The 12,704-nt window shown below is 34.6% G+C and overlaps 1 protein-coding gene and 1 long non-coding RNA gene across 2 annotated transcripts; both read right to left on the bottom strand.

The window, feature by feature from the left end:
• Positions 1 to 775: 775 nt before the first annotated feature.
• Positions 776 to 7,972, bottom strand: LOC111385168 (glutamate--tRNA ligase, cytoplasmic-like). The gene is made up of 6 exons (XM_023009542.1): positions 7,747 to 7,972; positions 3,953 to 4,049; positions 3,544 to 3,697; positions 2,144 to 3,267; positions 1,393 to 1,860; positions 776 to 1,182 (listed from the first exon to the last, which is right to left on the bottom strand). The coding sequence occupies exons 1-6, from the start codon at positions 7,881 to 7,883 to the stop codon at positions 964 to 966; spliced, it is 2,199 nt and encodes a 732-aa protein (XP_022865310.1). The 5' UTR covers positions 7,884 to 7,972; the 3' UTR covers positions 776 to 963.
• A 3,760-nt stretch (positions 7,973 to 11,732) lies between these two features.
• LOC111385169 lies at positions 11,733 to 12,704 on the bottom strand. The gene is made up of 2 exons (XR_002701021.1): positions 12,387 to 12,704; positions 11,733 to 12,293 (listed from the first exon to the last, which is right to left on the bottom strand). It is a non-coding gene; the product is annotated as an uncharacterized LOC111385169 (long non-coding RNA).

Raw genomic sequence — 12,704 nt, 5'->3', positions numbered from 1 at the left:
GATTTATAAAATTAAACTACAAATTATTCAAAGGTTAAGTCCCCCCAATAGAGAGCCCAATACGCAAAGGTCATTTTCACTCACAATTTGACACAAACACTTTGGTCCAGTCTGTTTGGACCAGAGATGGACCAAACTTACATTTTGAGTCTTTAACCAATAATAGTCGGAGTTGTTTGAAATGTTATATTAACATTTTTATAATCAAGAAATTCGCTATTTAATCGGAAAATTTATTATCAAGAAATTAATTTTGACATTTTTCACTTTGATTAGGTGCTAAAAAAATTAATATATCTTAAATTTTTATATAAAATGCAAAATGTAGAAATTATATAATATCTAAAAATCATTTGATATTAAATTTAGGGAAAATTTCATAATAATTTTATAATAAGATCAAATGCATTACATACATTTTTTCTCTCCTTATAAGTAAAATAAAGGAACCTTACAAATCCACCCAACGGGTTTATCACATCCAGTGGTTATTTCTACTCCCATTTTCAATTTTTAGAATCCCAAAGCCATTCATCAAAAAGAATGTCAGACGACCCCAATCCGACGGTTGAACCAGTGATCCAAATGTCTATAACTATGATATGTTCTCCTATCTTCTTTATACACAAAGTCACAAACTCACATGGAGAAGGCTTTCATCTTAGTATGCTTTAAAAAAGCAACAAAAAGAATCTTGTAGTTCATGTTCCTATTCCAAGCCTTCAAGCAAAAAGAAATTCTACGACAATAGCTTGAAGCAAGAAAACAAACAATATGGCTCCAAGAAATAAAATATCACAGATTGATTTTGGAAAATTCGTCAAAATGAAAATAATTGTATACCAAACTGTTGGAATAGACACAAAAGAGTTTTTAAAATGTATAATGTAACACGTTTGACATGGCGAAATCCTATTTTTGCTCATTTCTAGTCACCTCCAAAATCATAGGTCAGACGTAATACTACTTCATCACCGTTTGCTGCTTACCATCTGGAATGGCAAACAGAACTATAGGCTTTGAAGGTCGAATGAGAGGAACATCGCATCTGTAATACCCTTTTCTCTCGAGCTGTATGATGTCTCCATGCTTCAAGTTCCGCATATCAGATTCCCCAAGTGCAAGAGTCTCTTTCTTTGTACATGGATTGACCACGTCAATGAAATCCTCATCTTCCTCGAGCTGCACTTACAAACAACTATATAATGAGCAATCTACCATCTTAGTATCCGAATATTTATTATTCGGCTCATGATGAGAGGATTAAACTAAAATCTAGTTTATCTGCCCAAAAAAGATGAAAGCATCAAAAGGGAGAAAAAAAATAAAAATGATTTGCGAAACAAGGTAATGATATTAAAAACAACATTCCTTTTTGACAGAAAACACCACCTTCTTCTTTGTAATCAGATAATCAAAATCCACCAAATTGAGTCTGACGAGCTCATTCGTGTCCGGCAGCCAAGTGAGCTTCAACTTTGTCTTCTTAACATTTCCTTCAAGATGTAAAACTCCAACTAGCTCTGAGACATTTCCATCCTGGTCCGTCTTGATTTCCTTTACAATTGCATTACCCCAATCCTTCAGAGTTACTTCCTCACTGACTGAAATTGACTCAGCATCAACATAATCTATCCAAATTCTATTTGAATAAGTAACAGCTTTCTCCCCAGCACCTTCATATTTCTTGTGCTTAGGTAAAATGCGCAAAAAAGGATCTTTGGGGCCGTCAGATAGAATCAGCAATACACGTCTTTCTTCAATGATAGCAGTATGCCTGGGACACACAGGATCAATGATCTTCTTATTTATAGCCCATAGTTTGTCCCATTCCATGAGATTGAGATTCTTGGATGCCCCCTAAACAATTCAGAGAAGAGATTCAAATTCCTCATAAAATTAGACACGGGTTTTTCCTTACACCTTTTACTGAACAGTTATTTGCCATATATGATATAAAATATTAAAAAGCTCAAGAAGCAGAAGAAAGCAAACATGATTGCTATGATACCAAACTATGAACAACATAAAAGATTTATTATTTTATTTTATTTTATTTTTTTAAACATTGTCATCTTGTCGAATAGTAATGGAGGCATGGTTCTGCAATATATTGTGGATCATGTCTCAAAAATAAACTTACTTGTTCCAAAATGAACTGTATCAATGCTTCGACCTTCAGACCCCTGCGCACTATTCCTCGGACAGTAGGAAAATGCGGATCATCCCAACCTTCAACTTTTCCATTTTGAACAAACCAAAGCAACTTGCGCTTGCTAAGAAGTGTATAAACCATATTAAGCCTACTAAACTCATATATATGAACCTTTTTGAATCCCATATCCATCTGAATTCTGTAATATTGATCGTTACGATCATGGTATTCACTGGATCGAAGTGCATGTGTAATACCTTCCACGGCATCAACGAATGGACAACAAAAGTCATATGTTGGGTATACTCTATATTTAGACCCAATCCTGTGGTGAGGAGTCAAATTGCAGCGATAATACACGGGATCCCTAAGTGACTTGTTTGGATCTTGCATGTCTAATTTCCCTCGGAGACAACACATCAAACCCCTCGTAGAACCGGCTATCATTTCAGTCCACAACTTTAAGTTCTCTTCCACACTGTTATTCCTGCACCTTGATTCTATGCCTTCCATCCTTTCGTGCTGCATTTGCTCCCGAGGTGTATCATCAACATAAGCCTTACCCCCACGAATCAATCTCTCGGCCATTTCCATGAGCTGGGGAAAGTAGTCTGATGTATGCGTTACAGCACTATACTTAATCCCCAAGGTCTCTATATCTTTCAGAAGATTTTCCACAAACTCACTACTTTCTTTATCCGGGTTTGTGTCATCAAAGCGTACAATCACCTGACCTTTGTACCGCTCTGCAAAATACTGATTCAATAACGCAGCTTTGGAATGACCAATGTGAAGATATCCACTGGGTTCTGGAGCAAAACGCAACTTCACTTTTCCAATCTCAGCTTCCGGAAGATCTACTTCAGATGCAGATCGGCTTCCTGCCATTTCATCTAAATTGACACCATTCTCCAATACGGTTGACTGAGTATTAGAAACTTTTGGCTCTTTCAACTTCAATGTTACTGACTTTCCAGAGCCCTTTTTCCCTACATATGTTTGAAGAACTTCACTCAATGCAGCATCATATTCAGCAGATATTGAGTTGAACCACCGAACAAGGTTTTGATACTTCTTAGATTTCCTTAAACTTTCCCATCTCACGCCAGTTCCTGCAAGAATATTCTGAATAACATTTAAGTTTTTGCATAGCATACTACCAAAGCACGCATAAAGGTAAATATTTAAGAGAATCCTTGGCCTTGGGTAGTAATACTGAAGGATCTAAAAACCAGATGTGCCAAGCACAAAGAAAAGCTGGAATATAAATGGGAAGATCAGTAACAAATCAATTCTGCCTGGGAAAAACTCCAGAAAATAAGGAAACAGACCTATATAAGATGCACCAACAACAAGAGACTCAATTAGATAAATTCGCGAACACTTACCGGCGAGGCCAGCCCAGATTGCTATATCTGCAATTGACAAACCATTACCAACTAGAAATGTATGTTGCAATAAGTATTTATCCACACAGCTGCATGCTCCCTCAAATTCAGAGCCACTACAAAAGATGGGAGCATAGTCTAGCCACTCGTCGATCTACAAGAGAGAAAAGGATAATAACAAAGTTCTCAAAATATGATGGGGGAAAAACAGCTAGGCCAAAAGAAACAACAATAAAGAGCAAAGTTCTCAAAAATATGAAGGGGAGAAAAACAGATAGGACAAAAGAAACAACTATAAATAGCATCAAGGAATTACTCTACAGCAGAAAATTAGAATAGTAGGATAAATAAGTTTAACGATCTCTGTTTGAACTTTTTGAGAAAGAAGAAAATGTGTAAAGTAATGCACCTGGCTTGACTCATACGGATCCCGCTCGTAGAAATTTTGAATGCTGGCAACTCGACCAATATACCTCAGAAGCACATGTGCTCCCTGCAGCTTTTGTCTGAAAATTGATTGAATTAGCATGCCAGAACATTCTGTCCTTTCTGTGTGATTAGAATGGTAAAAAAGAAATTGCACAAGGCAAGACATATTGCAAATACTAAAATTCTATAGAATATAAGTCGTCAAGAATAGTTTATAGCACAAAGATTGGACTAATAAGGAAATAGACAAGAGTTCTTTTATCACTGGCCCCATGTGCAACAGACTGGATATAAAATGACCTGCATTGATGAGATTGCTTCCTCTAAAATTAGGTTCACATTGAATGCCACTATATGGCACTACTTGTAGATAAATTATAGATTTTATTTTATTATTATTATTATTTTTTACACGAGTTGCCCTCTCAGCACCCATCTAACAAAATTCTCGCTAAATAGGTAAATTTTGAGGATTGTTTTTGTCCTATCATAAGTTTCACAGACATAGACACAATAAAAACACACTAACATGTGATTTTTCGAGAAAGTAAGACACTCAATATAAATTCCTTATAATATTAAATTCATTTACTATGGCCTTTGTATTATAATTTATATTATGACATAACACAACATATTGGAAACTTGCCCAAGGAGTGTCTCGAAAGTATCCTCAAGTATCGGTAATTAAAAAAAATATATGAAAAATGGGATTGAGGCACGTGACTTATTTGATACACGTCGTTGAGTGGCCAAGTAGTACTAAGGTCCGAGGGGATGCGACAAAACATGTGCAAGACATGGACGCACCGCCCTAGTACGAGTATCGATACATCATAAATTCCATCCCATGATATATCAATAAAAAGATCACGTCGCTCAATGATGCTACTTCAATACCATTTAAAAAAACCCTGGGCATAACAAGAACTAATGACAAAATAAAAATTAGAAAAGAATAAAGAAAGAAAAAAGCCACTCAATAATTAAGTAAGATACATTTTCACAACCACAACAGTTAAAAATCCGAATCAATGTCCTGCAATTATAGAAGGCCAGAATCCAGAGCCAAAAAGATGAAGTACAACACTTAAGAGATGAAGTTGTCTCGTGCAAAAGTTCCATTCAATAACTGGGAACTTGTGAAAGATTGAAAACAATAATTTACAGAATAAGATGCTGATGATACCCTAAATTCCAAGCCCTTCCTCTAAGGCTCTATTGCCTAGAGATCTGCAGACATTCATAGAAGAAGATCATGGCAGTATACCATTATCTTTGTTTCTTTACAATCAAAATCATGATTTATATATATAAACCCCAACAGTTTCCTTTGAAGATTAGTGTTGAAGTCAAGCCTTTGAGATGGATCGACAAAGAGAAAGATCAATCCAAGAGGCGAGAAATCAACATGTCTCCCGACATCAGCTGTCCACTCATTTTCCTAGTTATTTCCAAGTGGTTTATCAAAACTGCCTCAGGCTTACACCTTGAGATGTGCCTTGTACAAGGCTGCCTTGTACAAGGCATTCATTAAGAATCTCAAAGCTTGACTTTGTCAAGATTTAAGCCTTGACTGAGTCGTGCACTTTTTAGTCTTTTCTTTCGGGACCCTTTTACAGGCCTCAACATTTTAAACTTTATTTTATAGTGCATAATAGTTTCTAAGGGGGTTTTCGGTTGTTTTAAACACAGTCACAACTAAAAACCACACGGAAAATTATAGGAAATTAGAGAAGAGAACAAGTGAAGAGCCCGCAAGGATCCTATCTCTCTACCCTTACAGAAAAAATTCAAACAGCCAAGTGAAATTGCAACTTTGCGACAACTGATATCCAGTGACAAAACTTGTGTATTGTACTTCAAATTGTGGTTTAGTTATCTTCCTATTGCTATCAACTCAAGTTACATTTATATCCAAAAATTAGACTTCCAGTTTTCTCAACCTTGTTATGATTTTAGATGTTTTATAGTATATTATGACTATAATACGTAGTTTACAATATTTTGAAAGTACATTCATTGGTTTATGTTGAGGCATAAGCTTCGAGAGCTAACACACTATGGAGGCAATATGCCTGAATATCCTATTAGTCTTTTTAAACACCAAGATGTTGGTATGAAATAGCTGACAGTGTTCAGTTGAAAAAGTTTTTAAGTCAATGTCGTTTCAGCTTCATAGTAATTAAAAAAAAAAAAAAAAAAACCCCTAATAATAAACCTATATGAAATAAGCTACTCCCAGTAGCTACAAGAAGAACACTCATTTGAAGTACAGTATTATTCTGATTCATTTGTGCGCAATAATCAGAAAGATTATTATGCCTACACTTTCAAAAATGCACGAGAATTTCAAAATGAAAGCCGTGCAGTCCCCTGGTCTCTTAAGCCCCGGATCAACACCACTAATTGTAAAACAAAAAACCCAAAAGTTCTCGACCACAATGGTCCTTAAGAGTTCCATGCTGTATCAATACTTGGGTATCCCACTTGCGGCAAAAAAATTGAAAGTTAGCTCCTATGATTTCTTTATCAATAAAATCTCATCATATGCTGGTACATGGTCTTGTGCTTCGTCATCTTATGCGGGGAGAGCGGAGCTTGTGAGAGCCGTTCTTTAAGGAGTGAAATGTTTTTTATTGTCAATTTTTTCCACTCCTGCTACGGTTGCCTCTAAAGTCATTAGCCTATGTCGGATCTTCCAATGGGGATCCAAAAAACCATTGGTGGCTTGGAGTAATATTTGCCTACCTAAGCATGAAGATGTGCTTGTTTTTAGAGACATTATAAGCTGGATTGTGCGTTACTCTCTAAAACTCTTTGGAACATTCAAAGCAAAAAGGATACCCTTTGGATAAAATGGGTCAATCAAGTTCTCCTTCGTGGGATGGACATTTGGGAACGCATCGTGAAAAAAGACGTCTCCTCCCTTCTTAAAAAGGTGCTGGATATCAAGGATTGAATCTTGGGGCCTGAACGCAAACTTCAGGCTGGACTTGATAGGCTGGTTGGCTGGACAGAGGCAGGCAGTTTCAGCATTTCGGCTGCCCATGACTTCTTCAGGCCGAGGGACGCTAGGGTTGTATGGGCAGCTATGTTTGGAATGCACATTACTCCCGAGCATGCTTTAATTCTTTGGTTAGGTGTTAAGTCCAGATTACTAACTGAAGAAAAAATTCAGCATTTGGAATTGGACCAAAGATGTGCATTTTGCGGACCAACGGAGGAGACGGCACATCATCGATTTTTCTCCTGTCCATTCAGCAGTTTCTTTTGGGGGCAGATTCGTAGGTGGCTGGCCATTACACGCACAATGTCTACTTTGCCGAGTGCATTGAAATGGATTAGAAAGGAAGCACAGGAACGACTTGGAAAAGCAAAGTTAAGCATATTGCACTTGCTACTTCCATCTACTATGAGGATCTTAGGTCACAAGTTGATTGCATTGTAAAATGGATTAAAACACACGTATACAAAGTTCGTTCTCCTTCTATCCGCATATTTTAATCCATTTTGAGTCTTTAGCTTTGGATCCTTAGCTATTGTCGTTTGTATATCTTTTCATTTTGTTTGCCCGGGTATGCCGAAGTACTTGTAATTGTCACTTGATTTTTGTTTGTTCTGGTATGCTCGGTGAGTTTTGATCAATACATTTACCGATTAAAAAGAATGATACCATAAGCAACAAAAACAAAGAAAGCTCAATAACAATCATACATCCAACCAAATAATTATTATATTCAGAAACTATACGAAAAATGAGGAGAAACAAACCCGTTAGATAATAGAAGAGCCGGCGGGGAGCCGGGAGCGAGAGTTTTGTCTGTGGTGAGAGAAAGTCCGGCGATTTTGCCGGCGGCAAGGACGGCGAGCGGCGGAGTATCAGCGGCGAATGACAGCTTGAGTTCCATTTCTGGTTGAGTGAGAGAGTGAGAATTTGAAACTACGGGCCGTCCCTAAGAAGCCTAAAGAGCGGAAATGATTATGCGTTCCGCTTAAGCGAATCCAGCATAATTGTCAAATCGGTTTATTTGATGGATCCTGAAAGATCCGATTGGGCCTCTATCTCGCATTTAAGATTCGCTTAAATTAAGACCCGTTTGGAATTGACTTTTCACTCCAAAAACTATTCTATCAGTAATTTTTGACTTATTATTTCATATGTGATATTTACTTTTCTTTTAATGATCAAAAAGTTAATTTTCAAAATTACTATCGAACAAATCCTAAAAAATTCACTGCTACATAGGATGAGAATATATCCCTTTTGTCTCTTCCTAGCGCAATTCATAGAAAGAAAATCTTGGGTTGCTTTTAGTTTGCCAGCTGTTTTTAGTTTTATAAAACATTGAAAATGTATTTAATTTGGTATTTTTGAAAACAAAGATAAACAAGGAAAAATGGACAATTTTATTTGATATTACTCCGTTCGTCCTGTTTATGTAGGCTAATTTTTTTTTTTTTCATACAGACTAAGAAATTTTATTTAATGTTATTGAAAAATCAATTTTTGCAAATAGTTTCATAATTTACCTTATTTAATAATCAACAACTAGTAGTAAATAATGTCGTTTTTGTCCATGTTTCTAAAATGAAGTGGAAAATGTATGTACGTATTTGAATAATTTCAATAAGGTAAATTAAAATCTATATAATTTCAAGATAAAGTGAGAAGAATTGGTTATGACTAGGTAAATTAAATGAGGCTATATTAGCATACGAACAAAATAAATTCTTTCTCAATTAAGAAATAGGAATATATAAAACGGGACAAGAAAATAAAGAAAGTCGGTCTATATAAATGACATAGAAAGATTAACATAAAACTCAAAACTCGCTTTTGACATTTTCAGTGTTTTCATTACATTATGAGCTTTTCAGTAGTTTCTATGAAAATTCTAAAAACACTCAAAACATGGAGTCAATGAAATTTTATTTAAATAAAATCTTCAAAATTAAAAATATGGAAAATTTTATATTTTAAAAATTAAAATTAAAGAAAAATAAATTATAAAAATTTCTAGAAAAATAAAAATAGTTCATATTTACATAAAAATACCAAAATAAATGTTTAAATGAACACATAAAAATATTCTCAATCCATGTCATTAATTTATTTTTAGGGAAATTAGCACTAAACGTCCCTACCTTTCGAGATTTTTGTGAAAAATGTCTCTATCTTTCGTTTTTTGGCAGATTTCACCATCACCATCACCTTTACCTTTTTTTTTTTTTTTACACAAAACGTCATTCTGTCAACTACCCGTTAAAATGCTCCGTTAAATCAAAAGGTAATTAGCACAAACGTCCTTACCTTTCAATGTTATCGTACAAAACGTCTCAACCTTTCATTTTTGCCATAATTAGCACAAAATGTCTCTACCTTTAAATGTTATTGTGCAAAACGTCCCTACATTTCATTTTTTAGCATTTTCACCTATACATTTCACCTTTCATTGCACAAAATGTCTTTTTAATCATTTTTTTCAATAAAATGACGATTTTACCCTCTCATTCAAATAAAACAAAAGGAAAAGATGAATTACAAACTGCAACCATAATCCTTAAATTTTTAAAAAAATTACAAAGAAATTATAAATTCTTAACCACCACGATTTTCACAACCTATCAAGCTGCCACCTATAGATCAACATAGAGTGACCTTTCGGCTACCATGCCCATCGGACTCCACCATCGTCCTCTCACACACGAATTTGAAAGATTGGAGTACTTAGGACCCACCAATTTTGGTTCTCTCACCGTGAATCGTGCTCGTAGAGAGTTTTGGACCAGAAATTAAAACGGTTGAGGGGATAATTTATTCAATTAGATTCATACACATTGTCGTTTGGGTTTGTTGATGGCTCGATTGATGCCAATTTCAAAATTTAATGTTGTGGGATGCATGAATTGAAGGAGAAGATTTTGACAAAATGGACGTTGTCACTATCGAATGTTCTAGAATTACAACAAAATGATTTGATGCAGTTTTGATTGATGTGAGGCTGTGTATAGATTCGTCGAGGCGAGATGTAATCGTTGATGGTGGTGCGTGACCGTGGGTAGCCCCAAAAGTGGGATTGTTATAAAGGGTTGTATACGACAATCTGGTATTTTGGCTGTAAATGTGATTGTTTCTCGGTCAAGTTGGTGACCAATAATATGAAGGAGGATATTGGAGAGAGTGAGGCGAGGCCGGTGGTGGTGGAGTCCGATGGGTGTTATGGTCGAAAGGTGGTGCTATATGAATCTATAGGTGACGACTTGGTGGGATTGAGAAAGTGGTGACAGTGGAGAATTTAGAACTTATTTGTAATGTTTTGAAAGATTTAGGACAATAATTGCAATTAGTTATTTAATTTTCTTTTCTTTTCTTTTTGTTTTATTTGAATAGAAGGGTAAAATCGTTATTTTATTGAAAAAAAAGGATAAAAATGACATTTTGAGCAATGAAAGGTGAAAGGTAGGGGTGAAAATCCCAAAAAATAAAATTCAAGGACGTTTTGCACAATAACATTAAAAAATATGGACATTTTGTACTAATTATGCCAAAAAATGAAAGGTAGGATCGTTTTGCACAATAACATTGAAAGGTATGAACTTTTTGTGCTAATTACCCTTTGATTTAACGGAGCATTTTAACGGAGAATTGACAGAATGACGTTTTGCACAAAAAAAAGGTAAAAGTGGGTGAAATCTTCCAAAAAATGAAATGTAAGAACATTTTCCACAAAAATCTCGAAAGGTAGGAATGTTTTGTGCTAATTACCCTTTATAATTATTATATATATATAATATAAAATTATCATATGCACACAGAGGTCACAATGTACCTTTAATATTTTTTCTAATTATTACAATTTCTACCCATAATTTGCAGAGATTTCAAATGTATTCTTAAAAAGAGAATAATTAAATTACTATTTGTAGGATAGACGTAAAAGAAATAAATATTTAGTTCTCATATGAATTTTCAAATTTAAAGAACCTGCAAAATCGATTCCAATACATGGTATCTACAAAATATATATATTTTTATTTTGGAATGACTTGATTTTTGCAATTTTGTGAAATGTTTCTCATTTCTCAACTTTTAATTTAATTGTAGGATTTATCAAAATTTTCAAATAAATACCTATTTCATAATGGTTCGTTATCAAATACTATACATGAGCACTATTATAATAAAATAATAACATAAGACTTGAGTGAATCTAACATAAATTTACAAAAAGTATCATAACATCAGTTAATTTGGTAAAAAAAAATATGGACCAATAAAAGTAAATATAAATGTAATTTAAGAGAGATCGGAGAAGAGTTTTGACAAGATGAGAAGGAAGAGAAAATGTCGATGTAAACAAGTTTAAATTAAGTGATTCTCAAATTTTAAAAACTTGAATTGAATCTTATCCTTAATCTCTTGAAATATATTTAAATTTTCATTGTAAGAGTAAGAATTTTGAGAATATATACACTTTAAGATATCATATAGAGGTATGTTACACCGTTGGGATATGGGAAATGCAGAAGGATCAATTGTGATTACCCTCTCTAGTGTACACGCACAATTACCAAACTCAAGTTTTTGAAATATTTCATAACTCATTTATCACCATATCTTAAATGGACAGGAATATTTCGGAGAAGTTCTATATGCCATTTGCCTTTCTTCCGTCTTTGACATTCATTTTTACGACGACATGATTAGACGGCAGCGAGGAGTGTAATCTTCGATCATTTTTTCAACCACCGGAGAGTCAACCGAATAAAAAACAATTATATTAAATTAAAGGGGTAATTTCCTCAACACAAAAGTAATCACAAAGCTGGATTCACAATTCAAATATCGACCAGTTTTTGTCCATTTCAAGCGTGAAAGAAATGAATAATTTTATCTAGCTTCAATCTACATGACCATACTTGATAGATTCAATTTAATAAATAATGGAACATTGCTTCTAAACAAATCTATCATTTAATGCCATGCTGTTATTACTTAGATTGATGCTTGATACTATTGGTGCTGAATAATGAAAGAAATAGAGTAAGCTGGAGCCCGACAAATTGCTACAAATTTGTGGAGACGGTAAAATACTGGAAATATTACTGATCAATACAGTGCAGTGCTCTCCATCCTGCATTCTTTTCATTATTTTCCAAGCATAAAACCAGGACCTGACATCACACAAAGAAGATGGTATTTGAGCAAATATATCCAAATGTAAAAAGGATTTCAATACACAATAATCTAGGAGAATAGATTTTTTTTATTTCAGGGTTTCCTCAGCATTTTTATGCCATCTCCACCATTTTTCTTTCTGAAAAGAACAAAATCAAGAAGAGCCCCGTAAGAAAAAAAAACTTTCCCAGAAGGATTGAACAAAACTGGAATATATCATATAAATACTTACCGTGATTTCTCTGAATCTATCTAAGCTTACCATCTTTTAAGGTATTCATTTGGTTGAATCCCTGTAGAGGAATGAGTGAGGCTGTCCGAGCATGACCTAACTAGGGTTAGTATTCTCCCATCGTCTCTTCTGAACTTTTAAATTCGAAGTCTAACCCGGGTTAGATCATGCTGGCAGCTTCACTTATTCCTTCTCTAGAGGAAATTTCTTAACTGCCTCATGGCCCTATGAGAACCTTGAACCTGAAGAAAGAAGAAAAGAAGGAACGAATTAAGATGACTTTAACTGCACGAATCGACTTTAGAGAACCAAGAAGGG

Source organism: Olea europaea, unplaced genomic scaffold (assembly GCF_002742605.1).
Source record: "Olea europaea var. sylvestris unplaced genomic scaffold, O_europaea_v1 scaffold3096, whole genome shotgun sequence".
Classification (NCBI taxonomy): Eukaryota; Viridiplantae; Streptophyta; class Magnoliopsida; order Lamiales; family Oleaceae; genus Olea; species Olea europaea.
The sequence above is the reverse complement of the archived record's forward strand: the minus strand, read 5'-3'. Positions and strand labels throughout refer to the sequence as shown.